Source organism: Lemur catta, chromosome 3 (assembly GCF_020740605.2).
Source record: "Lemur catta isolate mLemCat1 chromosome 3, mLemCat1.pri, whole genome shotgun sequence".
NCBI lineage: Eukaryota > Metazoa > Chordata > Mammalia > Primates > Lemuridae > Lemur > Lemur catta.
In genome coordinates, this window is record NC_059130.1 from 103,086,873 (window position 1) to 103,114,325 (window position 27,453).

At 42.8% G+C, this 27,453-nt stretch overlaps 1 protein-coding gene and 1 long non-coding RNA gene across 7 annotated transcripts in view; one reads left to right on the plus strand and one right to left on the minus strand.

Moving 5' to 3' along the window:
* LOC123635812 lies at positions 1 to 27,443 on the plus strand. 4 transcript variants are annotated; one of them, XR_006734213.1, is made up of 3 exons: positions 1 to 68; positions 6,602 to 6,763; positions 27,386 to 27,443. It is a non-coding gene; the product is annotated as an uncharacterized LOC123635812 (long non-coding RNA). The 4 variants fall into 4 exon arrangements; XR_006734215.1 differs by lacking the exon at positions 27,386 to 27,443 and adding an exon at positions 24,129 to 27,374; XR_006734216.1 differs by lacking the exon at positions 27,386 to 27,443 and adding an exon at positions 26,199 to 27,374.
* Positions 1,720 to 27,453, minus strand: part of AZIN2 (antizyme inhibitor 2) — a 38,332-nt gene continuing 12,598 nt past the window's right edge. For 2 of the 3 annotated variants that reach the window (XM_045548349.1, XM_045548350.1), the window contains 4 exons: positions 26,823 to 26,985; positions 25,480 to 25,592; positions 5,193 to 5,407; positions 1,720 to 2,202 (listed from right to left, as the gene is read on the minus strand). In XM_045548349.1, coding sequence (XP_045404305.1) covers positions 2,064 to 2,202; positions 5,193 to 5,407; positions 25,480 to 25,592; positions 26,823 to 26,985 — 630 coding nt within the window. In that variant the 3' untranslated portion in view covers positions 1,720 to 2,063. Of the gene's footprint in view, positions 2,203 to 5,188; positions 5,408 to 25,479; positions 25,593 to 26,822; positions 26,986 to 27,453 lie in introns of those variants that run through there. The other variant, XM_045548351.1, reaches the window with a different exon arrangement.

Here is a 27,453-nt window from a genome sequence, read left to right on the forward strand (position 1 = left end):
AGAAAAAGATGGAAATAAGAAACAAAAACAAAAACTGAAAAGAGAAGACTGTTAACTATTATTCTCAAGTAAGTGACATCTAGTTCTGTGTATATCTTTCTGTGAAATTTCACATTCTCACCACAAATGGAACATGAAACTCTGGAAAGGCTCCAGTGAGAAATTTGTTCAGACTTCATGCCAGCTACTGTCACTTCCAAAGCAGTAAAAATCACTGTTGTTTCCCCCGCCATCTCCCCCACCGTGAACCTGCCTCAGATGAGGGAATGAGTTACACCTGGGTCTCAGTGTGGCCAGCTGTGCCTACCCAGGGCTCCCACACCTTTGGCAGCAGATGCCCAACTCCATCAAAAAAGCCTGTTTGTCCCCCCTCCTCAAAAAAAAAAAAAAAACATGTGAGCGAGTCCAGATCTGCTTGGAGATCTGAAATGGAAGTAATCTCAGAAATAGTCTGATAGACAGAGAGCTGAGACCACATGGCAGTAACTGTAAAACATGGCTTTGGTTGCAGTAGAGCAACCCTTTCTGATTGCTCTGAGTCTCGATGTCTTGAGCTTTCAGCCTATTTATTGTCAAAGTGTCAGAAACTAGGCCCAGCCTCGAAAAGGGAGACACCCCAACATTGGGCACACACCAAGTTCACTCCTAAACACATGACATGTTGCTCATTGGATGACCTCAAAGCCACGAGCAGGTCCCAGGCCTGGCTGAGATACTGAAGCAGGATGTCCAGGTTGGCCCAGAGAGAAGCCCAAGTGAAGATATAAAAGCCATCACAATGAAATATTCGGAATAAGCACATCCATAGAGATGGAAAATAGATTAGTGTTGCCAGGGGCTGGGGGAAAAGCAAAATGGAAAGTAACTGCCAACAGGTATAGGGTTTCTTTCTGGGGTGGTGAATATGTTCTAGAATTGATGGTTGCACAGCTCTATGAATATACTAAAGGCCATTGACCTCTATACTTTAAAAGTGCGAATTTTATAGTGTGTGAATTATATCTCAAATTTTTTAATTGCAGAAGAAAGATCTTTAGGGTCCCCTGCAGCAGCTGGGGGAACTCTAAAATCTGAACTCCTTTGCTCAGCAGCTCACACACTGCAGGTGCATAGCTGGGCAGTGTGAAGGAGCCTTTGTCCTGATAAGCACTGCCATCTGAGGGGACATCAGGGTTGTCAGCACTGGACCCAGCAGTACTGTGTGGCCAACCCTGTTCTAATGGTTACTGCCCATGGAAGCAAAACAGATGACCACATGTTCATGTTACTCTTACTGCCTGGCCAACCTGCAAGGACAGCAAGGGCGCAGGGTCTACTCAAAGCCTGGACAACCCTCTCTTGGCTCTTTCTCTTTGGTATGAATTTCCACACCTGTATCAAGTATTCAGTTGCCTCTCCTTTGGGCCAGGCCTTAGGCTGGGTGTTGGGTTCACACAGAGGCCACTCACAGTCATGAGCTGCATGAAGGGAGGCAACTCTGACTGCCCACCTCAACCCCGACAGATCCCCTTTCCTTGTGGCGCCAGGCCTGGGGGCCCATGAGGAGGAGAGATGGGTCTGAGAAGGTGGGTGCTGGTGGAGGAGGCCCACACTGCAGCTGGACTTGGGAGCACAGTTAGGACTGAGGTGGAGGGCGTGGGCTCATCTGTGCAGCATGGGGAAGTCTCACCCCAGGCCTAGCCCAGGCTGCTTTGTGAATGGAACTGCTGGATTCCGCTGGAGTATTAAAAAACCTAAATATTTATTTGCTTCATATTTACAAACATGGGAAGGAGACAGAGGGAGACCCCAAGAACACCCCCACACCTGGCTGGCCAGGCCCCTTGCGCTGCAGAGGAGGCAGACACGGCTGGAAGGGACAGGATTTATGTTGCATACTTGAACTACAGCGAGTGTAAGACTGGTCCTATTTACAGGGCAGAAACACTACAGGTGGAGCGTGGGAGCGGCAGAGCAGGCACCAGAGTCCTGGCCAGAGGGTGCCCTTGCCACCGTCTTCCCCACCTCTCCCGGAGGCATCTGTGCGGCCCCGCTGGGGTTCTCCGTGGGGGGACGGGGCCCGCTCACATGATGCTCGCCGGGGTGAAGACAGGGCCCACGCACAGGGTGTCCGTGATCTCCCAGCCACAGGACAGAGGCTTGCACACACCCTCGCCGTCCTCGTCCTGTTCTGCAGGCAGCAGCTGCCCTCGCAGCGCGTCCCTGGAGGTGAGAGAGGGGTGCTGGAGATGGCCGGCACGGGTCCCACAGGCTGAGGTTCCTGATGGCCCCTGGACTGGCCCCATCAGGCACAGGGCTCTCACCTGAGCCTGAGCCCAGCTGAGGCAGGGGCAGGGGCAGGGGCAGGCCTGCTGACCCCCTCCCCCACGGCTCCCTCCTCCCTTGTGGTCCCCATCCCCCAACAAGGAAAAGGAACCCACATTTATTGAGCACTTACTATGTGGCAGACATCCTACTAGGCACTTTGCTTACATTATCTAATCGTATCCTCCCAACAACCCTATGAGGGAGGCATTATCAGCCCCATTTCACCGATGAGCAAACTGAGACTCAGAAGTGTTCCACCCATGATCACACCCCTAGTGGTGGTAGAACTAGGATAGAACCCAACTCTCATTCCAAAGCCCACATTCTTCATACTCCAGGCCTAGTACTTCAAAAAAATCATGTTCTGCCCCCTCAAACAGTCCCACAAACTGTTTCTCCTCCTACTCACCAATGTTGATAAATGGCCACACCATCAGAGCAGCTGCTCTCACCACCGCTGGGAATCTCGTTCCCGCACCCAGTCAAGCCCTGCCGAGCCCAGCTTCTAACAGTACCCATTTGCCTCCATTCCCACAGACGACACCATCTCTAGCCACGACCGCTCGGTCTCCCCGATACACTCTTGCCCCTTCCAGACAGTTCTCAGCACTGGCCCAGGTTCATCTTTCCAAAAGGCAAATCCCTGCTCTTGAGCCGCCGGCAGCTTTGCTCCTCTTTCAGGCCCTGCGAGACCCAGCCCTGCCCGTCTCTCCCACCACGCTCTCAGCCGCACTCACCTGCACCACGCCATACCAGCTGGGTGCCATCCACAACGGCTGTCTCCCAGGCTCACACACATCCCATCCCAGGCCTGTGCCTGTGCTTGTCTCTCTGCCCGTGTCATCAACTCTCACCTGCCTAATTCTTCCTCAGTCTTCAGGCCTCAGCTTAAGTGATAATCTCAGGGAAGTCAGGACACAGGAGAGTCAAATGCACAATGTACCTCTCCTTGGTAACGATAATGATTCAGTATCTGCACCCTGAAGTTCCTTCAGCCACAACAGGGCAGGGAATACATCTGAGGTGCTCACTGCTGGTGCCCCGCAGCAGGCCAGCTCCTGGACTCGGTGGGAAGGGGGGACACTGGGTGAGACATTGGGGAAGAGCACTGGGTCCAGTGTCCAGAGGCCTCGAGGGGCCATGCCAGCATGTCCTTTACTTTTGCAGGGATCTGTTTCACCTCAGGACGCTCCCTCTTCTATCCAGCTGCTCCTTCCACTCCCTCCATCACTCCAGTGCATTCCAGTCCCCCCACCCCCGCCTGCAGGAAGGTCCCCCTCTTTGCTGCTGTGAACAAGTCAACAGTAAATCAGTAGTCGGATCTTTATACAGAGCCCAGCCAGGCTGGTCTCTTCCTGTGGGAGGCTCTGTCTCCTTATCCTTAAAAATGGGTTGATCCAGTTTCTTAAAACACCTCAATGCCTCCCACCTGCCTCAACTTCATGTCCAATCTGGACCTCCAATATCCTTCTGAAGCCAGTCTTCCCCACATGCCACTCCTTGCACACAGAGCTATTTGCAGTTCTTTGAACCAACCGACTCTCCTCTCGGCCAGACCACTGTCCTCTCAGCTTGCTTGGCCCTCCTATGCCTGGCTGACTCCCTGCTGGTGAGGCGGTACTTCTGAGAAGCTGCCCTGCCTGTCCCTCCCCAGTCCACTGTCCCTCCCTCCCCAGTTCACTATCCCTCCCTCCCCAGTGGCCTTTTCACTCTGCTGGTGTCTGTGTGCAAGTCTGCACCTGGCCTACCATGCTGTCTCCGATGCTCCTGTACCCATCAGGACCTTGCACAGAGCCAGGCACTAAAGCAGAACATTTTCATGAGGCATCTTTGACATGGGAAATTTCTTGACATGTCCATTTCTACGCATCAGAATTTTTTGTGCCTAGGAGTGAGTGCAGCTGTGCTTGCTGATGACAGAGCCAGGGATGGGATAAGAAGTCTGCATGGATATTGATTTTTAAGTTTGTTTTTCAGGCCTTGTCAAAACACCCCGATGGCAAAATGGCTATATCAGCCTACCTGATGCCCCGTCAAGTCTGGGGCTTGGTGACATTGTTCCTGGGGGCCCTCAAGCACCCAGCATGTCCCTCGGGACACGGGCTAACTCACTCCTCAGGGCCCAGCATAACATCCTTGCTTTCTGCAGCCCTCTCCTCTCCTCCAAAGGGGGCCCTTCACCACTGACCAGCTGTGTGACCTCAGAAGAGTGGCCTCTTTGTTGGTGATAATACTGATCCCCACAGAGTTTTTGTGTGAGTGAAAGGAAATAATCCCAAGATGCCTAGTGTAAAGTCTGATGTCAGGGTTCAACAAGCGTGACTCTCTCCCTATCTTGCACATCTCTTGCCTAACTGGGTGCCAGCCCTAGCCTGCTGAGGCAGGCAGGGCTGCTGTTATGCCCATATTCTAGATGAGGAGACCGAGGCTCAGCAAGCAGGCAGACCAAGTCTTTCCCAGAGCAGCCACCTGACCGGTCAGCTCTCTCTGCATCTGTGTCTTCCCTTAATCCACACAGTAGCTAGGATGGTCTTTCCAAAGTGCAAATCAGACCATGTTACTCCCCTGCTCCAAACTGGTGCATGCTTCCCTCTGCTCTCTAAGTCCTTCACTTGGCCTTCAAGGCCTTCACAGATCTAGCCCTGCCTCCCTCTCCAGTCACGACCAACCTCCACGAGTGCCTTGAACACAATCCATTGCTCTCTGTTCCTTCTGCCGGGAAGCCCCTGCCCACCCCTTCCTACCTCCTGTGTGCTGTCTCCCGCTTCCTCAAGAGCTGCTTATCAAATTGGATTACGTGGAGGCAGAGTCTCAAACCTCAGGTTTCCCTTGTTGCTTCCGCCCAGCTCCCCCCACCCCCACATTTCCCTGCAAAGTCCCCTTACCAGGCCACCCGGGACATAGCATAGGTGATGCGGCAGGCCCGGGTCCCCCCGAGGAGGGAACCTGTGCCCACCGTGTAGGCGCCCATGTTGTCAAAGACCAGCCAGTCCCCTACTTGTAGTTGCGGCAGCCGCAGGCCCTCAGCCACACAGTCACAGCCATCAGCCACCGGGCCCCACAGGCTGCTGCTGTATAGTGGCTGCTCTGTGGATGATTTCTGTAGGAAAAAGGAGTGGCCACGTTAGCTCTCCTGGACATAACACAGCCTTAGCACTCCCTCCCTCAAAAGCCTTCCATGACTCCCATAGCCAATAGGATGAAAACTGATGGCCTCCTAGCCTGGCATTTAAGGCCCTCCTCACTTTTCTGCATTTGTTGCCTCTTACGCTCTGAAGCCACAGAGGTCTTAAATCCAGGCTCCAACACTTGCTAGCTGTGTGACCTTGGGCAAGATACCTAAACTCGCCGTGCTTCCACTTGTTCACACGTAAAGTGGGAGTAATAATAGTACCTACTTCATAGGGGTACTGAGAAAACAAATGAGTATATGTAGAGCATTTTTTTTTTTTTTTTTTTTTGAGACAGAGTCTCGCTGAGTTACCCGGGCTAGAGTGAGTGCCGTGACGTCAGCCTAGCTCACAGCAACCTCAGACTCCTGGGCTTAAGCGATCCTACTGCCTCAGCCTCCCCAGTAGCTGGGACTACAGGCATGCGCCACCATGCCCGGCTAATTTTTTTTCTATATATATTTTTTAGTTGTCCAGATAATTTCTTTCTATTTTTAGTAGAGACTGGGTCTCGCTCTTGCTGAGGCTGGTCTTGAACTCCTGACCTCGAGCAATCCACCCGCCTCAGCCTCCCAGAGTGCTAGGATTACAGGCGTGAGCCACCGCGCCCGGCCCATGTAGAGCATTTAGAACAATGCCTGGCACATGGCAAGGGTTCAGTAAGTTAGCATCATTATTACTGTTATTATTGTGATTATTGTTGTTACCATCTCTGTGCTTCAGTCTTCACTGGCCTCTTTCCAGACCTCAGTGTGCCTGCACCTCCACAGGCCGTCCCCCAACCTCAAATCCAGCCTGTCTTCTGGGCCCAGCCCTTGGGTTCCCCCTTCTATGACGGCCTCCCGGATGCCCTCATTCCATGTCAGGCCCAGTAACAGGAGCCAAAAGTACACAGGTGGGTTAGACTCACCCTCACTTGGGCTCTCAGTCTGGTGAGGAAGACAGGCCTCCAACGAACAGTCACTGGGTGGTCTGTCAGAGGTCACAGAGGACCCCATGGAGTAAACATGATTCTTCCCATTTCAAAGAAACTGAGGCTCTGAGAGGTTAAGTGACTTGCCCAAAGATACAACTGCCAATGGCACAAATTTTTAAATTGTTTTCTTAAATAACTGCAAATCCAGGAAAGAAATCTGTAACAGACCATTTGTGGACAACAAGGCAGGTCCTGGAGGAGGAGTCATGACTGAAAGATGGATCCTGACTCTGCCCTTCGCGGCCCCTGGTTCCACCTTCCACTGAGCTCGCTGTGTTCCAGTTACTCCGGTTGCTCTAGGCTCCCCCAGGTAAATCCTACTTCTCTCCCCAACCTCCGGTCTTCCCCCACACTGTTCCCTGAGGCCCCAAGTCTGCCAGCTCCTATTTTTCCTTTGATCCCAGCTGAAATGGCCTCAGGGAAGCCTTTTCTAAAGCTCCATGCTCCCCAGCTTTTGCCTGCATAGCATTTGCTATAATTCATAATCAAATATGTGTGAACTACCTTCTCAGGCCTGTCTTCCCTGTCATACTATAAATTCCATGAGCCCAGGGGCCCTGTAGTCTTATTCATCGCCATCTCCTCCTCCTAGTAGTCTGGCATATAGTAGGTTCTTATTTGAATAATATTTTTTAAAAGAAATGAATTAATGAATGGGGTATACATGAGTGATGAGAAAGAGTAAGAAAGAAAGAAAGAAAAGAATATGACTAAAAAGCCATCCAGTGAGCATAGAAGGAGGCCGAGAAGAAGACCAATGAATACAAAAGGGAAGGCATTTCAATACCTTAGAGGGGCAGGAATGAGTAAAATTGAGAAAGAAAAGTCACAGTTTCATAAGCAGAAACAGTATTCATATATTTGACAAAATGTTAATTAATAAGCTATTAGTCCCATTAATAAAGAACATATGCACAGGTTATTTAAATAAAGATTGAGAACTATGCTATATTTATGAATTCATTCATTCAATAGGTACTTATTGAGCACCGACTATGTGCCAGGCTCTTATCTAGGAGCTGGAGATGCCACAGTGAACCACAAAAACTACAAAGTTCCTGTGCTTATAATGCTCCTGTTCTCAGGAAGGGGAGACAAATAAATATGTACTTGTTCATATAACTTAACATTCTTGTTCACAAGCTTTTTGTTAATGAGTACAATTAATTTCAATCACTATGACTTATTTCTCTTAACTCCAGTCATTTAAAAAGCTAACTTTTTAAGATGGGGTGGGGGAGGTGCTCTATAAATGTAGCCACAGGGATCTTTGATAAAATAAGTTGTAAAGTTCATCCATAGTAAAGAGAAAAGGTACCCTTGGGTTATAAAAAGTTAGCATTCTCTCCCTTCTTATTAGTGGTATAAATAAAAAATAGATGGAAAAAAGATTTTAAAACTTCACAGGAAATAATGCAAAGCTACTCTTTTACTTAAAAAAAAGGAATCTGTAAAATATTCCCAAAGCACGTGGCAACAAGCTTGTAAATCTCAATTCTGTTTACAAGCCTAACTGAGTAGAAATGGACAAGCATCTGTAAAAATCTCAGACGCTCAGTCTGCCAGCCACTAGACCCCTCTGTGAGAGACGGCAGGAGGTTCCTATTTTACAAAGCATTCCATCACTACTTCACATCTCATCTGGGAGGCAGGTGGCACAGCTGGAATTCCCATTTTACAGATGAGAAAACTCAGAGAAGGGAGGGGACCTGCCCCAGGTTCTAGAGGAAGTTAGTAGTTGAACTCTGAGCAGTTCCAGACCAGGGGCCTCTCGGCTACACCCGGCTGCCTTCCCCAAAGAGGCCCAATATGTGAGCAGATGCACAAGAGAAATAAGATCAGACAATGAAAAAGTCACATGGCCCTGGTGAAGTTCCTAAATAATTCCCTAACTTTTAAAGAATAAATTCCTGTACTACATAAACTGTACAAAAATATTTTAAAAGAAAAAATTAAATGAACAAGGGCAATACTCAAAAAGGGGGGAAAAGCCACTCAAAATCTCACTTATAAACATATAGCAAAAATCTGACATGAAATCTTAGCTAAACAAATCCATACTTATATTCAAAGAATCATCTTCAGTGGTTAATTTATCTCTAAAATGAAAGGCGGAGATAACAGGAACAAAGTCAATCACTGGCTTCATAGTATAGAAAATATAGATCTATAATTCAAATTTAATTTCCCCAATATATGTCAACATGGCATTCAATAGCCTGTAGCACCTACTCTTGATTAAAACTACTGACAAAACAAAACTCTGCAATGGAGAGAGACTTTTAAATAAGGAGCCAACTCTAACTTCATGGCAATACACTAAAATGGCCTCATTTCAGAACCAGAGCAACCTTAGTTATAAAAGTCCCCTCATTTTCCAAATGAAGAAACTAGAGAAACAAGGCTCAGAGAGATTAAGGAAATTGCCTGAGGTTACTTAGCTACTATATGGCAGAGCCAGGGCTCAAACCCATGTCTTCTGACTCCAAGTATGAAGCTTTGTGTCATCGTTCCTATTTTATATATTATGAGAAATGTTAGCAATAGCTACCAGAAAAAAAGAAACAAAAGATATAATATTTAGAAAATGAAGAAATAAAATATTATATTGCAGATAACATTTGCCCACCTGGAAAATCCAAAGGGATAGACATACTTAATAGAGGAAATTAATGAGTTTTAGCATGAAAGGCAGTGTCTCAGCTCAAAAAGAAAGGGAAAAATTTCTACTCACAATAGCAATAAAAGCGTTAAGTTAAATTCTTGGGGGTGCTTGGGTCACAATAATACTTACTCAAAGAAAATAACAAAACCTTAATGAGGGAAATAAAATAAATGAGCTCTGTCTTCTCCTGGCTGGCAAATCTTAGTAAATCAAAAGAGAGAGTTCTCTGTAATTTAATAAACAGATTAAATATCTGTGTACCTACCACCCAGCTAAAGAAATATAAAATTTCTACTATCTTTGAAACCCCCTGTATGGCCCACCCCAAGACATTCCCGACCCCTAACCTCTTCAGAAGTAACCACTATTTTCAATTTTGTGTTCATCATTCTCTTAACCTTTGTTTTCCTTGAGTGTAACTAACCCTAAATAATACATTGTTTAGTTTGACACATTTTTAAAATTATATAAATGAAATCATAGAGTATGTGATCTCTGCAACTTTCTTTTTTGTTGTTGAATCTTACATTCCCAAGATTAATCCAATTAAAGCACATAGCCATAGTTCACAGTAGGCTGTATAGAATTCATTGTATGTAATACACTGTAATTTATTTATCTATATTACCTTGCCAACAAACATTAAGGTGTTTCCAGTGTTTTATATTATAAAGATTGCTCCTGTGAATGTTCTGATATACTCCTCAAACACATGTGCCAAGAGTTTCTTTACAAGATAGACTAAGGAACTTGCTAGAATGTAGGGCATACATTATGTTTAAATTTATCTAAATAATGCCTACTTGTTTCCCAAAGTAGATATACCAGATCCAGGCACATCATATCCTTACCAACACTTGGCATTGTCATCCTTTTAATTTTTTTCTAATCTAGTTGGTATAAAATAGTATCTTGTTTTCATTTTTTTTAATTTGCATTTCCTTGATTACCAGTGAGCACCTTCTCATTTTCTATTTGGCTTTCCTCTTCTGTGAACTGCCTGGTAAAGTCTTTTGCCCATATTTCTTTTGAGTTGCTTTTTCCCTTATTTTCTTAAGATTCTTATTTGTGTTTATTTTTTATTTAAGAATTCTTCATATATTCTGTATACTAATCCCTTATCAATTATATATGTGTTTCAATATTTCTCCCAGTTCATGACTGCCTCAACTATGTTTCACTGATCTATTTTTTTATACTGGCGTCAAAACTAAACTATTTTTGCACTTTGCCTGCACTTTCTAGCAAGTTTCTCCTCCACTCAGCAGGAGGCTGCTCCTGTGATTCAGTCATACTAGGCACACTCTGACAAGTTTCTTTACCACTGGTAGGCTGACACCACAGCCTCTCCCCAAAGGTTTCAATATCAGCCTTGGAGGGAGGAAACGCCTATAAGTTTCTAAGTTCTTTCTTTGTTCCCTCTCCCAACCAGAGGCGGTAGCTGCTTTTACCCCCTTTAGTAATTAACTACCTTTAAAGTTAACAATTCTTTATATTAAGATTTCTCTGTTCAAATTACTGGTGTGGTTTCTGTATCCTGATGTGATCTCTTCCTGAGACTATGATTGGACAGTATGCTTTCTCACTCTATCCACCACTTTCTTAGCTTTCCTATTTTGTATCTTTTTGTTTCCTTGTTCTATATTTGGATACTTTCTTCAGCTCTATCTTCCCATTCTCTAATTCTCTCTTCTGTTGTTTCTAATATGCTGCTTACTCTGTCCATAATTTCAATTTTCATATTTTTCATTTCTGGAAGATCTATTTAGTCTTTTTTTATTATATTATTATTATTAGAGATGGGGTCTTGTTACATTGCCCAGGCTGATCTTGAACTCCTGGCCTCAAATGATCCTCCTGCCTCAGCCTCCTGACTTCCTGTGATTATAGGTGTGACACATTGCACCTGGCCAATTTAGTCCTTTTTAAAATCTTCCAGATTATATTTTTACGTTCACTTTCTCTTTGGTCATATTTTCAATCTCTTATTTCTTTAAACAGTACAAAAAAATTCTTAAGCATCTGATAAGTCCAATACATAAAGTAATGGCTGGTCTGATTCTGCTGTCCATTGCTTCTGTGGTTCTCCCTCATGATAATTTGTTTCTTTGTGTTTTGTGATTTTTGACTGTGAGCTCATAGACCTTGACATCTTATCTGTGAGAATTCTTAAAAGCCTAGGTTGAAGATTCCTCCTCCAGAAGAATCTGTTTGTTTTGCCAGATGAAATTAATTCTAGGCTTGAGGTTTTTCAGACTACATAGTTAGTGTGAATTTGGGCCACAAATCCAGGAGAAGGCTAGCTTGTGGTTGCAGAATCTCAATTTTTGCTCTCTTCCAACTACTACCAAGGTCAAAACAGACAGGTTTTCTTGCTGTCCTCTGTAGGATGGGAATTTTTTTTCTATTAAATAGTTGACCCTTACACTAAGGATGCACTTTTGGGGGGGTTTCCAGCTTTATGTGAGGTTATCCTATTGGATTCTCCATCTTGACTAGGCCCTGGGAACCCACACTGATATCAAAACTGAAGATCAATACTACAGGAATTCAGCATACACCCCCAAAAAGAGGCCCAGTTTCAAAGTTAGATTGTCACTTAACACATATTTGAATAGTCACTGCTTTATGTGCTTGAGATACACTAGTGAACAAAATAGACAAAGATCCTTGTCCTTGTGGGGTTTACAGTCTAGCAGGGGGAAGGCAAACAACAAAATAATGAAGTAAATTATACACTATGTCAAAAGTTAATAAATTGTACCGAAAAAGAAAAAACATACAACACCAAAGGCAAGATCCATAAAAGAAAGAGTTGATGAGCTGGACTTCATTAAAATTAAAAACTTCTGCTCTGCAAAAGACAATATCAAGAGAATAAGACAAGCCACAGACTGGGAGAAAAATATTTGCAAAAGATACGTCTGACAAAGAACTGTTACCAAAATATACAAAGAACTCTTAAAACTCAGCAATAAGAAAACAACCCAAATTATAAATAGGCCAAAGAACAGACACTTTGCCCAAAGATATATACAAATGGTAAATAAGAGTATGAAAAGATGTTCCACATCGTATGTCATCAGGGACCTGTAAATTAAAGCAACAATCAAATGGTACTACACATCTGTTAGAATGGCCCAAATCCAGAACACTGATAACACCAAATGCTGGTGAAGATGTGGAGCAACAAGAACTCCCATTCATTGTTGGTGGGAATGCAGAATTGTAGAGCCACTTTAAAGGGAAGACAGTTTACAAGTTGTTTTTAAAACTAATCATACTCTTATCATATGGCCCAGCAATTCTACTCCTTGGTATTTATCCAAAGGAGTAAAAACTTACATCACACAAAAACCTGCACATGGATGTATGTGGCTTTATTCATAATTGCCAAAACTTGGAAGCAACCAAGATGTCCTTCAGGTGAATGGACAAAGTATTGTACATCCAGATGATGGAATATTAGCACTAAAATGAAATGAGCTATCAAGTCATGAAAAGACATGGAGGAAACTTAAATGCATATTACCAAATGAAAGAAGCCAATCTGAAAAGGCTACATATTGTATGATTCCAACTATATAACATTTTAGAAAAGGCAAAACTATGGAGATAGCAAAAAGATTAGTGGTTTCCAGAGATGGGGATAGCGGTGAGGGAAAGGATGAATAGGCAGAGCACAGAGGATTTTTAGGGCAGTGAAACTACTTTGTATGATGCTATAATGGTGAATATGTGTCATTATACATGTGTCCAAACCCATAGAATGTACACCACCAAGAGTGAACCCTACTGTAAACTGTGGACTTTGGGTGATTATGATGTATCAATACAGGTTCATCAGTGGCAACACATGAACCACTCTGGTGGGGGATGTTCAGAATGGGGGAGGCTACGCGTATGGAGGGTCTGGGGGCATATGGGAAATCTCTATACCTTCCTTTCAATTTTGCTGTGAACCTAACTAAAACTGCTCTAAAAAAAATTAGGTCTTTAAAAAATAAAAATTTTAAAAAGAAAAAATAGCAAGGGGAGGGACTGGTTGTAGTATTAAATAAAATGTAAGGTGTCAGGGTAGGCCTCATTGAAAAGATAACCTTTGAGCAAAATCCTAAAGAGGGCAAAGGAATGAGTCAGTGTGGTACCTGGAAAAATGATCCAGGCGAAGGAAAAGCCAGTGCAAAGGTGCTAAGGCAGGAACTTGCCTGAGTGAGTTCAAAGAACAGCAATGAGGCCAGTGTGGCTGAAGTGGGTAAGCAAAGGGGCTGGGACGGTAGTGAGGAATAAGGTCAAAGAAGAAGTAGGGACAGATCACATAGGACCGTGGAAGCCACTCTAAGGACTTTGGCTTTAATTTGGAGTAAGACTGGAAGAAGCCAGAGCAGAGTCCAGGGTAAAGAAAAGACATGATTTGACTTATATTTTAAAAGGATCCCTCTAGCTGTTGAGTTGAAAATAGACTGACTTCTACTCTAAGTGAAGTGAAGATTCCTGCTTTCACTTAATTTTTTGTCCCTGAAGATTCTTTGCTCTCTTGTAAGTTTGGGATATGTTTTTCTTTGTTTTTAGTGGGGAGGCTGCTAGGAGTATCTAGTCTACCACATTGCTGGAAATGGAAGTCACTAACAGCTTTCTAAGCACAGCACAAAGCTGTTGTCAGAATAGTGTGGAACAGCTGAATAAGGTGTGGGGGAATAAAAAAAACAGAATAAGACTAGAAAGAGTTGGAAAAAATAAAACTAATGTATAGTATGACAAAGGAAGAATAAAAAAGGATTAGAAATCATTATTTAAGAATTTTTAAGACAAGAACTAACCAGATCCATATTTTGGAGGATGATCATGTTGCCTGATTTTTCTCCCAGCTTTATTAAGATATAATTGACAAATAAAAATTATATATATTTATACTGTACAATGTAATGTTTATATATTATATAGAGAGAAATTATTAAATCAAGCTAATTAACATTTATCATCTCATATCATTTTTATGGAGAGAACATTTAAAAATACTCTCTTTTAGCAGTTTTCAAGTATATAATACATTATGATTAACTATAGCCACCATGCTGTACAATAGATCTCCAGAACTTATTCATCCTAACTGAAACTTTTTACCCTTTGACTAGCATCTCCCCATGCCCCTTCTCCACCTCCAGCCATCATTCTACTCTCTGCTTCTATGAGTTTGACTTTTTTACATTCCACATATAAGTGAGATCGTGCAGTATTTGTCTTTCTGTGCCTGGCTTATTTCACTTAGCATAATGTCCTCCAGGTTCATCCTGTTATTGCAAATGATAGGATTTCCTCTTTTTAAAGGATGAATAGTATTCCACTGTGTATTCCATATATATATGTATGTATATAAAAAGAAAATCTATATACATATAACATAGTGTGTATGTGTGTGTGTATATGTATATCTATACCACATTTTCTTTACCATATATCTATTGATGGCCACTTAGATTGTTTCCATATCTTGCCCATTGTGAATAAAGCTGCAGTAAACATGGGAGTGCAGATATCTCTTCAATATACTGATTCCAGTTCCTCTGGATGTATACCCAGAAGTGGGATTACTGATCATATTGTAGTGCAATATTTAATTTTTTGAGGAACCTCCATACTGTTTTCCATAACGGCTTCACCAATTTACATTCCCACTAACAGTGTACAAGGTTTCTCTTTTCTCCACATCCTCACCAACTTGTTACCTTTTCTCTTTTTGATAATGGCCATTCTAACAGGTGTGAGGTGATATCTCACTGTGGTTTTAATTTTCATTTCCCTGATGATTAGTGATATTATGCATTTTTTCATATACCTGTTGGCTATTTGTGTGTCTTCTTTGGAGAAATGTCTATTCAGGGTCCTTTGCCCATTTTTAATTGGATTATTTGTTTGCTTGCTATTGAGTTGTTTGAGTTCCTTATATATTTTGGATGTTAACACCTTATCATATGTATTGTTTGCAAATATTTTCTCCCATTCCATAGGTTGTCTCTTCATTCTGTTGATTGTTTCCTTTGCTATATAGAAGCTTTTTAGTTTAATGCAATTCCACTTGTCTATTTTTGTTTGCTATATGTGCTTTCCCCTGCCCCCCCAGAGACAGGGTCTTGCTCTGTTACCCAGGCTGGAATACAGTGGCATGATCATAGCTCATTGCAGCCTTCAACTCCTGAGCTCAGATAATCCTCCTGCCTCAGCCTCCCAAATAGCCACCATCCCTGGCTAATTTTTTTATTATTATTTTTTGTGAAGATAGAATCTTGCGGCTGGGCACGGTGGCTCATGCCTGTAATCCTAGCACTCTGGGAGGCCGAGGCAGGAGGATCGCTTGAGGTTAGGAGTTCAAGACTAGCCTGAGCAAAAGCAAGACCCTGTCTCTACTAGAAATAGAAAGAAATGATCTGGACAGCTAAAAAAATTAGCTGGACATGGTGGCACATGCCTGTCGTCCCAACTAATCGGGAGACTGAGGCAGAATTGCTTAAGCCCAGGACTTTGAGGTTGCTGTGAGCTTGACACCACGGCACTCTAGCCCAGGCAACAGAGCGAAACTCTGTCTCAAAAAAAAAATAAATTAAAATAAAATAAAAGATAGAATCTTGCTATGTCGCCCAGGATGGTCTCAAACTCCTGCCCTCAAGCAGTCGTCCCACTTTGGCCTCCCAAAGTGCTAGGATTATAGGCAAGTAGTTTTACAGTTTCAGGTCTTATTATTATGTCTTTAATCCATTTGAATTCATTTCTGTATATGGTATGAGATAAGGGTCCAATTTATTCTTCTGTACATGGATACTGAGTTTTCCCAGCCCAATTTATTGAGAGATTATCCTTTCCTTATTGTGTGTTCTTGGCACCTTTGTTGAAGATCAATTGATCACACATGGATTTATTTCTGGGTTCTCTATTCTGTTCCATTGGTCTATATATCTGTTTTTATGCCAGTACCATGCTGTTTTGATTACTATAGCTTTGTAGTATATATTTTGAAATCAGATAGTATGATTCCTCCAGCTTTCTTCTTTTTGCCCAAGATTCCTTTAGTTATTTGGGGTCTTTTGTGGTTCTATACAAATTTTAGGATTGTTTTTTATATTTCTGTGAAAATTATCATTGGAATTTTGTTTTTTGTTTTTTTTTTTTTTTTTTTGAGACAGAGTGTCACTTTGTTGCCCAGGCTAGAGTGAGTGCCGTGGCGTCAGCCTCGCTCACAGCAACCTCAAACTCCTGGGCTTAAGCAATCCTCCTGCCTCAGCCTCCCGAGTAGCTGGGACTACAGGCATGTGCCACCATGCCCAGCTAATTTTTTCTATATATATTTTTAGTTGTCCAGATAGTTTATTTCTATTTTTTTTTTTAGTAGAGACGGGGTCTCACTCAGGCTGGTCTCGAACTCCTGACCTCGAGCGATCCACCCGCCTCGGCCTCCCAGAGGGCTAGGATTACAGGCGTGAGCCACCGCGCCCAGCCTATCATTGGAATTTTGATAGGGACTACATTAACTCTATAGATTTCTTTGGGTAGTATGGACATTTTAACAATATTAACTCTTCTAATCTATAAATATAGGCTATCTTTCCATTTATTTTATTTCTTTCATCTATATTTTATAGTTTTCAGCATATAGATCTTTCACCTCCTTAGTTAAATTTCCTAAGTACTTTAATTTTTTGATGCCATTGTAAATGAGATTTTTTTCTTGATCTCTTTTTCAGATAGTGTACAGAAGCATTGTATGTTAATTTTATGTTTTCCAATTTTGCTGAATTCATTTATTAATTCTAATAATGGACTCTTTAGGGTTTCCTATATATAAGATAATGTCATCTGCAAACAGAGACAATTTTATGTCTTTTCCAATTTGGATGCCTTTTGTATCCTTTTTTGGCCAAACTTCTCTGGGTAGGACTTTCAGTACTAATTAAGTACATGTGGTGAGAGTGAGCATCTTTGTCTTGTTCCTGATCTTAGGATACTTGTTGAGTATGATGTTAGCTATGGGCTTGTCATATGTGGCCTTTATTGTATTGAGGCACATTCCTTCCATTCCTAATTTGTTGAGGGTTTTTATCATGAAAGGATGCTGAATTTTGTCAAATGCTTTTTCTGCATCTGTTGAGATGATCATATGATTTTTTTTCTTCATTCTGTTAATGCAGTATATCACATTTATTGATTTGCATATGTTGAAATACCCTTGCATCCCAGGGATAAATCCCACTTGATCATGGTGTATGATTCTTTTTTTTTTTTTTTTTTGAGACAGAGTCTCACTTTGTTGCCCGGGCTAGAGTGAGTGCCGTGGCGTCAGCTTAGCTCACAGCAACCTCAAACTCCTGGGCTTAAGCGATCCTACTGCCTCAGCCTCCCAAGTAGCTGGGACTACAGGCATGTGCCACCATGCCCGGCTAATTTTTTCTATACATATTTTTAGCTGTCCAGATAATTTTTATTTCTATTTTTAGTAGAGACGGGGTCTCGCTCAGGCTGGTCTCGAACTCCTGACCTCCAGCGGTCCACCCACCTCGGCCTCCCAGAGGGCTAGGATTACAGACGTGAGCCACCGCGCCCGGCCGGTGTATGGTTCTTTTAATGTGCTGTTACATTTGGTTTGCTAGTATTGTGTTGAAGATTTTTATATCTGTGTTCATCAGGGATATTGGCCTGTAATTTTCCTTTTTTGTGGTGTCCTTGTCTGTCTTTGGGATCAAGGTAAAGCTGGCCTAGTAAAATGAATATGGAAGTGTTCTCTTCAGTTATTTGGAAGAGTTTGAGAAGAACTGACATCAGTTTTTCTTTATAAGTTTGTTAGAATTCTCCAATGATGCCATCAGGTCCTGGGCTTTTTGTTAGAAGGATTTGTTTTGCTCTGTTTTGTTTTTTGTTGAGACAGGGTCTCGTTCTTTTGCCCAGGCTGGAGTGCCGTGTTAGCATCATAGATCATTGCAACCCCAAACTCCTGAGCTCAAGTGATCCTCCTGCCTCAGCCTCCTGAGTAGCTTGAACTACAGGCACATGCCCCTCACCTGGCTAATTTTTTATTTTTTTGTAGAGACAGGGTCTAACTGTGTTGCCCAGGCTGGTCTTGAACTCCTGGCCTTAAGCAATCCTCCCACCTGGCCTCCCAACGTGCTAGGATTACAGGCATGAGCCACCACACCTGGCCCATTTGGGAGGATTTGATTATGATTCAATCTCCTTATTCATTACTGGTCTCTTCAGATTTTGTGCTTCATTATGATTTAGTCTTGAGAGCTAACTTCAGTCTTGGTATGTCTCTAGGAATTTATCCATTTTGTCTAGGTTATCCAATTTGTTGGTGTATAATTGTTCATAGTAATCTCTTATGACCCTTTCTATTTCTGTGATAACAGCTGCAATTTCTCCTTTTTCATTTATAACTTTATTTATTAGAGTCTTCTCTCTTCTAAATCTATATCCACACTTGATAAGTGTTATTGCAATATATTTCAGATAGAGTCACACTTTTTAAAGTATAAACAACTAGAATAAAATGGAATGGCAAGGAAGAAAGCCCAGTTCTGGCAATAGAAGGTCTCTCCATGTGGAGTGGGGTGACTAGAAATTATACTCTGAATTTTGCCCCCTAAGATTCTCATAAAACTCCCATGCTAGTTGTTCTCTCTGGGTCCTTCCCTACTCCCAACCATACCTTGCATTTATGAAGTGCTGATACACATTTGTTGAATTCCATCTTTACACTCTAAATATATGTGGTTTTAGAAAACTGAATGAACATTTAAAATGTTTATATATAAAAAGTCTACCTGACATACCAGTATGTAAAGAAAACCATATGCTTACAATAAGTGTTTATTAAAAAGTTTTCATGGCGGGGTGAGGGGGTAAGGGCAATATACGTAACCTAAACTTTTGTATGCCCACAATATGCTGAAATAATAATAAAAAAAATAAAATAAATAAAAAGTTATTATAAAAATAAAGTACACTATGACACTTTTTAAAAAAGCAGACATCAACATAAATTTTAACAATTGTCATTATCTCTGAATGGTTGGATGAGTGACTTATTTTACTGTTTGTGCTAAATTTTCTATAATAAACTTTTGATTTCTATAAGAGAAAAAGCTTAATATATAAAATAAAGGTGGGCCAGGAGCAGTGGCTCACATCTGTATTCCTAGCATTTTGGGAAACCAAGGCAGAAAAATCGCATAAGGCCCGGAGTTTGAGACCAGCCTGAACAACACAGTAAGACCCCGTCTCCATTAAAAAAATTAAAAAATAAAAAATTAACCAGGTGTGGCGGCACGCACCTGTCGTTCCAGCTACTTGGGAGGCTGAGGCAGGAGGATTGCTTGAACCCGGGAGTTTGAGGTTGCAGTGAGCTATGATGACGCCACTGCACTCTAGCCTAGGCAACAGAGCAAGACCTATCTCAAAAATAAATAAATAAAATAAGATAAGATAAAATAAAATAAAGGTAATCTATAACTCCCAGAGCCCAAAAGAAAGAGACAGATTTCATTATTATTAATTATAGCACACTTAGTTAAGGCACATGATACTGTGTTGAAAATTCTATGAAGAATAACAAAGAATCACAAAACTGGAATAATAAATCAACAGATTGAAAAAATATTTGTATCAAATATCACATTAAATACATGCAAACATGCTCATGCAAGGTCATCTTTATTTGTAAGAAAAAGCTTCAGGAGCTCCCAAATTAGGTGAACAGAGGATATAAAAAGGCATTGACAACAAAGGAAATAATAAACAAAACCAAAATGGTTCATCCTTGTCAAAGACATAGTAATGAAAGAAATACTGATGTATACCATTTCAGATAAATTAGTCAACAAGAAAAAGGTCATAGTAGGCAATGCCTGTAAGCTTATTGTGAAATGGGCACACTGGTAACAGTAATTATCAGTCCAAGCTTTTGGGAAATAATCTGGCTATATGTCTCAAGAGACCTAAAAATGCTCATGTCTTTTTGTCTGGTAATCCTATTCCAGGGACTTAGCATAAGAAAATAGTTTTTAAAAGTGAATACACTTTAAGTGTGTAAATCAAGCCAGCCATCAGAGAGTTTAGCAAAGGGCATTCTAGGCAGAGGGTATATTCATGAAAGCATGAGTAAGAATAATAAAAAATTAGCAATGCCTAAATGCCCAATGATAGAGCAAATTTATAGGAAAGTAGTAATTTTATAGAAAAGTAGTTAAGAGCTTTTCCTCTGGCAGTGGACAGATAATCAAAGATGAATAAGGCATGAGCCCTATCCCCATGGGGCTCACAGTCTATAGTTAGTAAGCATTATTCCTTATTAACTATGTGGTTTAAAGCAAGATACTTTACCTTCCTAAGCCTCAGTTTTCTCCGTAAAATGGGAAATTGATAATGGAGATCATGTGCCACATAAAGACATTTCAGTCAACAATGAACTGCATATACAACAGTGGTCCCATACGACCTCACTCACTGACTCACCCAGAGCAACTTCCAGGCCCACAAACTCCATTCATGCTAAATGCCCTATACAGGTGTACCATTTTTTGTCTTTGATGCCATATTTTTACTATATCTTTTCTGCATTTAAATGCACAAATACTTAGGTTTTTGTTACAATTGCCTACAGTATTCAGTACAGTAACATGCTGTACAGGTTTGTAACCTAGAAGCAATAGGCTATACCATACAGCCTAGGTGTGTAGTAGGCTAGACCATCTAGGTTGTGTAAGTACACGCTGTGATGTTCACACAAAGATGAAATCACCTAAGGACGCATTTGTCAGAGTGTATCCCCATCATTAAGCGACCCATGACTATATCTACCCTATAGGATTATTATAAAAATTAATAGAGTAATGCTATTACTCTATTATAAAAATTAATAGAGTAAAATGCTTAGTACAGCATCTGCTACCAAAAGTGCACAATGACTTTAGCCACCACCAATATATACATGAGGTTTGCAACCACACAACACTGTGTGTATGGTGAAAGAAGAGATATTGTTAGAGACAAATGAACAGGGTTGCTTTAGGGTAGAAGATTGCAGAGTTAAAAGTTCCTTTATATTTTAAGTTGCTTATATATTTTTTAAAAATCCATTCTATTCCTGGCTGGGCACAGTGGTTCACCCCTGTAACCCTAGCACTTTGGGAAGCCAAGGCAAGAGGGTCGGTTGAGGCCAGGAGTTTGAGACCAGCCTGGGCAACATAGCAAGACTCCTATCTCTACAAAAAAATTTTAAAATTAGCCAAGCATGGTGGCACAAGCCTGTAATCCAAACACTTTGGGAGGCTGAGGCAGGAGGATCGCTTGAGCCCAGGAGTTGGAGACTAGCCTTAGCAAGAGTGAGACCTGGTGTCTATAAAAAAACAGAAAAATTAGCTGGGCGTGGTGGTGCACCTGTAGCTCCAGCTACTCAGGAGGCTGAGGCAGGAGGATCGCTTGAGCCCAGGAGTTTGAGGTTGCAGTGAGCTATAATGACATCACTGCACTCCAGCCCAGGTGACAGAGTGAGACCCTGTCTCAAGAAAAAAAAGAAAAAAGAAAGAAAAGAATTTCAGGAGGGCTGCATGTGGGAAGAGAGGGAAAGCAAGAATCAAGAATAATGCCAACTTTTTTAGCTTAAACAGTTGGCTAGTGGTGGTGCTATTTACTGAGAGAAGAAGTTTTGGGTTGGAAACCAAGAGTTCAGTTCTAAACAAGTTAAATTTGAGTTGCCTGTGAGATTCCAGCAGAAATGTCAAGTGGGTAGTTGGATATACAAGTCTGGAGCGCAGGGGTGCAATCCAGGATAGAGATACAAATTTGGAAGTGATGAGAGTAAGGAAGATATTGAAAGCCTCAGTCTGGAAGCCTTCACCTAGGAAGTGCATGTAGCCCGAGCAGAAAATCAAGGACTGAGGCCTGAGACAGTCAACACTTGGAGGGTGAGAGGTAGAAGACGTGCCAGAAAGACAAGGTGGGCACAGCAGAGGAGTAGGCAAAACCTGGGATGTTGCCACGGAAGCCAAGAGAAGCGAGTGTGAAGATGGAGGAGGACTGGCTGCTGAGGACAGAAGAGCCACATGGAAGAGCCAGCAATATGGAAGTGACTTTCAAGAGCACCTTCCATGGAGTCACGGGACAGATACCAGATTGGAGAAGTCGGAAGGGCAAATAGAGCCGTGTGAGTGGGAACAGTGAGTGCAGACACTCAGTGGAGAAGTCTGGATGTGAAGGGCATGGCCAACTTACAAAGTCCCTGAAAGAAGAGAAAATGTGTATGGCAGTAACTATACAAAGAGGTGTCCTACTTTGCTAGTGATCAGGGAAATGCAAACCAAGACACAATGAGATACCACTTTAGATTCATTCAATTGGGAAAATGTTTTTAGTCTGACATACCAAGTGCTGGGGAAAATGTAGATCCACCAGGTCTCTTATACACTTCTGGGGGGATTATCAATTAGTACAACCACTTCGGAAAACTGTTTGGCACTGTCTCATGAAGCTGGACGTTCCATGCCCTATGCCCAGCCATTCCTCTCCTTGCTCAGTGTCACAGAGGTGGGAACAAGAATTCACAGTGGCAGTATTCACAATAGCAAAAACTCAGAGACAATCCAAATGCCTTGAGAGCAGGATGGACAAATAAACTGTGACATACTCACCAAAAGAGTGTTACACAGCAATGAAATGAATGGACTCTAGAGACATGCAGCAGTATTGATGAACCTTAGACTGTGATATTAAGGGAGAAAAAGCCCAAAATGGTTACATACATCAAAATGTCTTTTTCATAAAGTAAAAAAACAAGTACAATGAATTACAAATACATTTTGGGAATAGACTTGGATGTGATAAATCTGTATTTAAAAAAGAAAGCAAGAGAACGATAATGCACGGGTCAAGAGAGAGGTCTCTGCATGGGAGGTAATAGATGGGGCGGTAAAATGATGAGGATGCTCATTATACTAAAGAGAAAAAAACGACAGCACCTCCCATGGGGTGCTTTTATTCTGAAACTGAAAATCTATTCAAACTGCTAAATCTGCCTAATTTCAAAAAAATACTGGGCACAGAGAAGCACATTCAAGAGTTCCAAAAGGAAATCCAGGAAATTCACCAATCAGAAAAATCTAGAATGCAGGAAACTCCACAGGACAAATAACTCAGTTTCATCAACAAATAAGTTGCCAAAAAAAAATAACAATTTAAAAATAGTGTGGGGAAACCAGTAGGTTGAGAGGAACATGCCAACCAAGTGCATTTTGTGGACCTTCTTTGGCTCCTGATTTCAGCAAATCAACTATAAAAACCTCTCATGAGACAACTGGGGATATCTGAACACAGATAATGGAGGATTCCATGGAATTGTTACTTTTTTAATTTGATAATAGAATTGTGAATTTTTTTCAAAGTCTTTATCTTTTAGAAATACATGCAGTACTAAAATATTCTTGAAAAAAATTCCAGTAATTTTTGTTCTGTATTTTTCTCATGACATGGTTGTAGTTTGTGTACTAATCACACACACACACACACACACACACACGCGCGCGCGCGCGCACACACACACGCGCGCACGCACACACACACACACACATACGTTTCTGTCCACCAGTAATGTATTTCCAAAGCACAGATAATTCTTACTCACCTACTATCCTCTGCAGGCCTCAGCATGGTGCTTTCTGTATTGAGGGTACTCAAATACTTGTTGAATTAAAAAAAATACGAACAAGAAAGGGCCAAGTGTGGTGCAATGATAAGCAGTGTATCTTGAGCCAAGGATTATGTTCAGTACAATTTGTGATAGCTGAGGTCTAAAAACAAAGTCCCTGGGAGGGAAGAGTAGGGATGCAAAGCTACCATAACCACTTGTGAGGGGGACCTTCCTTGGGGAAGAAGGTGCAGATACCCCCAGCCATGCCTCACACCCCCAGCACAACTGGAAGTAACTTATTATGTTCGTTGTCATCTATGCAATGTCTGTGTCCACCACCAGACTGTGGGCCCCACCCCGGACTCGCTTATGTGGCCAGACTCGGAAAGTGATGGACAGCCTAAAGGAAGAAACCACGGCATCATCCAAAGGAGGAGCAGCACAGACCACAAAAAGAGCCCATAACATGCTGGTGCCCGAGTCAGGAATGCCAACTAGAGATAAGTCAAAGTAGAGATCCTGGGGGTGGGGGATATGGTAATGGGCTGGGCCCAGAGCCCTTCTCTGCTGAGGAGCCACAAAGGAATGGAGAGTGGACGAGACCTGGCATGCAAAAGGAAGAGACGGAGGAACTGGGAAGCAGCTGCCACCTGCTGTGTAACCTGGGCTTGGCTGGCACAGGCTGGCCTGGTCCCTTCTCTGTGTAGTAGGATGTGGGCTACCACAAGAATGCGGGCAACGCTGTGTGTCAGAGTAGAAAACTCTGAATTCCTCAGCACATGAGGGAAGTTTACTCAGCCCAGCGGAGGTAATCATACTTCACTATGGAATGAGGCCTTCACACATGTCCACCATGTTTGGGCACCTGGGCAGGGGGAGGGTTCCCTCTGCCTGGAGTGGGATAAGGGGCAGGGAGAGCCACAAAGAGGAGCTGATTCTCCAGACCCATCTGATCTGCTCTTGGACACTAGGTGGGATGAGAAGGGAGGGCAAAAAACATACTGAGCTCTCACAAGGGTCTAGGTGCTGGCTAGGCACTTTCCAGAAAGTTTCCTTCCAGGAAGAAGAGCCACACAAAGGTCTAGAGATGGGAAAATATAATGGTGTGTCTGGTTTTCTTTCTCCTCTTAAAGATGCCCTTTAAAGCTACTGGAGGCACTGGGCCAGGCACCACCAGCTAGGAGGAACGTTTTGTCCATTCCTACTCCCCTGTTAATGTAGAAAAGCCCATTACATATGAACCATTTATTTTTATTTCTAAGAATTTACCCCAGAGCAGTAATCAGAGATGTATGTCAATATATATTCACAGTGCTCAAAAACAGGAAACCAAATGGTCAACCACGAAAGTTTGGTTAAAATACTATGTAGTCATCAAAAAGCATGTTTCAAAAAATTAGTTCATGGCATGGAAATAGCTACACCCCATATAAATGAAAAAAAAACAGGTTATAAAAGAATATGATTCCAACTTTGAAAAAAAGTATAATACACTTTTAAAAGAATGAAAGTAAATATAATGTTCACAGAGTCTGTCTCTGTGTGGTGGGATTATAGGAGGTAACCTTCATCCTTGTCTATTTTCTTCTACAATAAATGTGTTTTGCTGTTTAAAAATTTAATAAAAACACAATAACTGTTATTAAAAAAAAACATACACAATTGAAAACAGGCCCACAGGGGGTAGGCTCACCTTCTGCAGGATGGGGCTAGGGCAGATGTTGTCAAACAGGACTGAGTTGAAGATCCCATACACGCCCTCATCAAGGTGGTACACGACGGTCTTGGGGGCGGAACCGTTTTCCTCTGCAGGGAGGGGAGGGGTCAGGGCAGCACAAGCAGCAGTGTGAGGGGGTGATAGTGGGGAGCTGGCACGAATGGATGACAGGTCTATGAAGCAAAAGGGCTGGCCCTTCCTCAGCCATGGGATGGGCCCTGCAACAGGTGCCACCAACAGCCATCCTCCTGGTGACATGGGTTCACTGTCGTGTTGGGAACACTCACCCTTGCAACTGAACAACCCTGCCCAGAACACACTCTCCTGCCTGCCGCTGAGCCCCTAGATGACCTGGCAAAGGCAGAAGAGCAGCCCACCCAAACTTGGGACCCCAAGAGGTTAAGCCACTCGCTCAGGGGCACACGATAGGGCAGTAGATAAGCTGGAATGAGAAGCCAGGTCTCCTGGTTGGACTAGATGAGACAATCCCCAGGTCTATAAAGGAAGCCAGAAGAATGCCATTTCCTACACACACACACACACACACACACACACACACAGAGGACATTCTTCCTGGAGCCCACCACCCTTCCATATGGATTCTCTGAAGAGGGGCACACAGTCCTGAGGCCCTCCTGTCTGAGGGTCCCAGGGCAGAGAGCAAAGTCAGAGTCCCTCACCCCTCTCGTTCACAGGAACGCTGGGAGGACTGATCTATCTGGAAGGGCAGGGAAGAGCTTTGATGTTAGCATCGTGGGCCCAGGAGCTCTGAACCAAGTGAGCCCGACATGAACTTGAATCCCAGCACTGCCTTTTATCAGCTGTGTGACCCTGAGCTAGTGACTCAACCTCTCCCTGCCTATGTTCTGTCATCTATAGAGTAGACTTAAACAACCATAAGTTGTCATTAATTATTTTCATTACATTATGAGAAGCAGTAAGGTTGAGTAAGAGCCTGTATTTTGGAGACAGACATGGGGTCAAATGCAGGCTTTACCTCTTGCTAGCTATTAAGCAATTTGCTTGTATTCTCTTTGGCTCTCAGTTTCTTCATCTGTAAAATGGGGTCAATAAAGTATCTATTCTCCCTAAGGTTGTTTTGATCTCAATCATCACAAAATATGAACACACCTAGGAAAAAATATTCTAAATAAATGTCTTGGAGTGAGGGGATTTGATTGTAAGTTTCCCTAAAGCAAAGACCCATTCTCTAGATTCCCTCACCCCCTGCCACTGAGTCTAAAACCAGACCCGGCTTGGCCAGCAACTGTCCCCAGCTTCAGGGGAGAATGGGGCTCTGCTGCCGATCTGGCACCTACCCTCGCTGCCGGGCTGGTGCAGAAGAATCTCCTTCTTGGCAATAATGCTGACTGCGACAGTGAAAGCTGAGGTCACGTAGTAGCGCCCCAGCTCAGCAAGGATGTCCACGCCACAGCCCTCTGGGAAGTACAGGTCCAAGGCTGAGTTGATCACAGAAGCAATCTGGTGGGAGTCGAGTGGGGGACAATCACGTGTTTGAAATGTGGGGGTTATGCTGAAGACTTGCTACAGCTCCAAATCTATCTTGAAAGCTTCTTTGATTTCAGGAAGAAGGACTTGGCAGCTGCTAAGTTAACTGCAGGCAGCTGACCAAGAAGGTAGGAGGGAGGTAGAGCTGGGTCGAGACCCTCATGCTTGTGTACATCGCCCTCCTCAATGCCCCCACAATGGGAAGGGGCACACTTCTTATCACATTTGGTACTCAGATTCCAGAAGCCCTGATATGGATCTTTCTTTCATAAATAACCAATTTGCTAAATACAACTGACCCTTGAACAACACAAGCTTGAACTGTGTGGGTCCACTTATACACAGATTTTCTTCCACTTCTGCCACCCCTCAGACAGCAAGATCAACCCCTCCTCCTGCTCCTCCTCCTCAGCCTACTCAACGTTAAGACGATGAGGATGA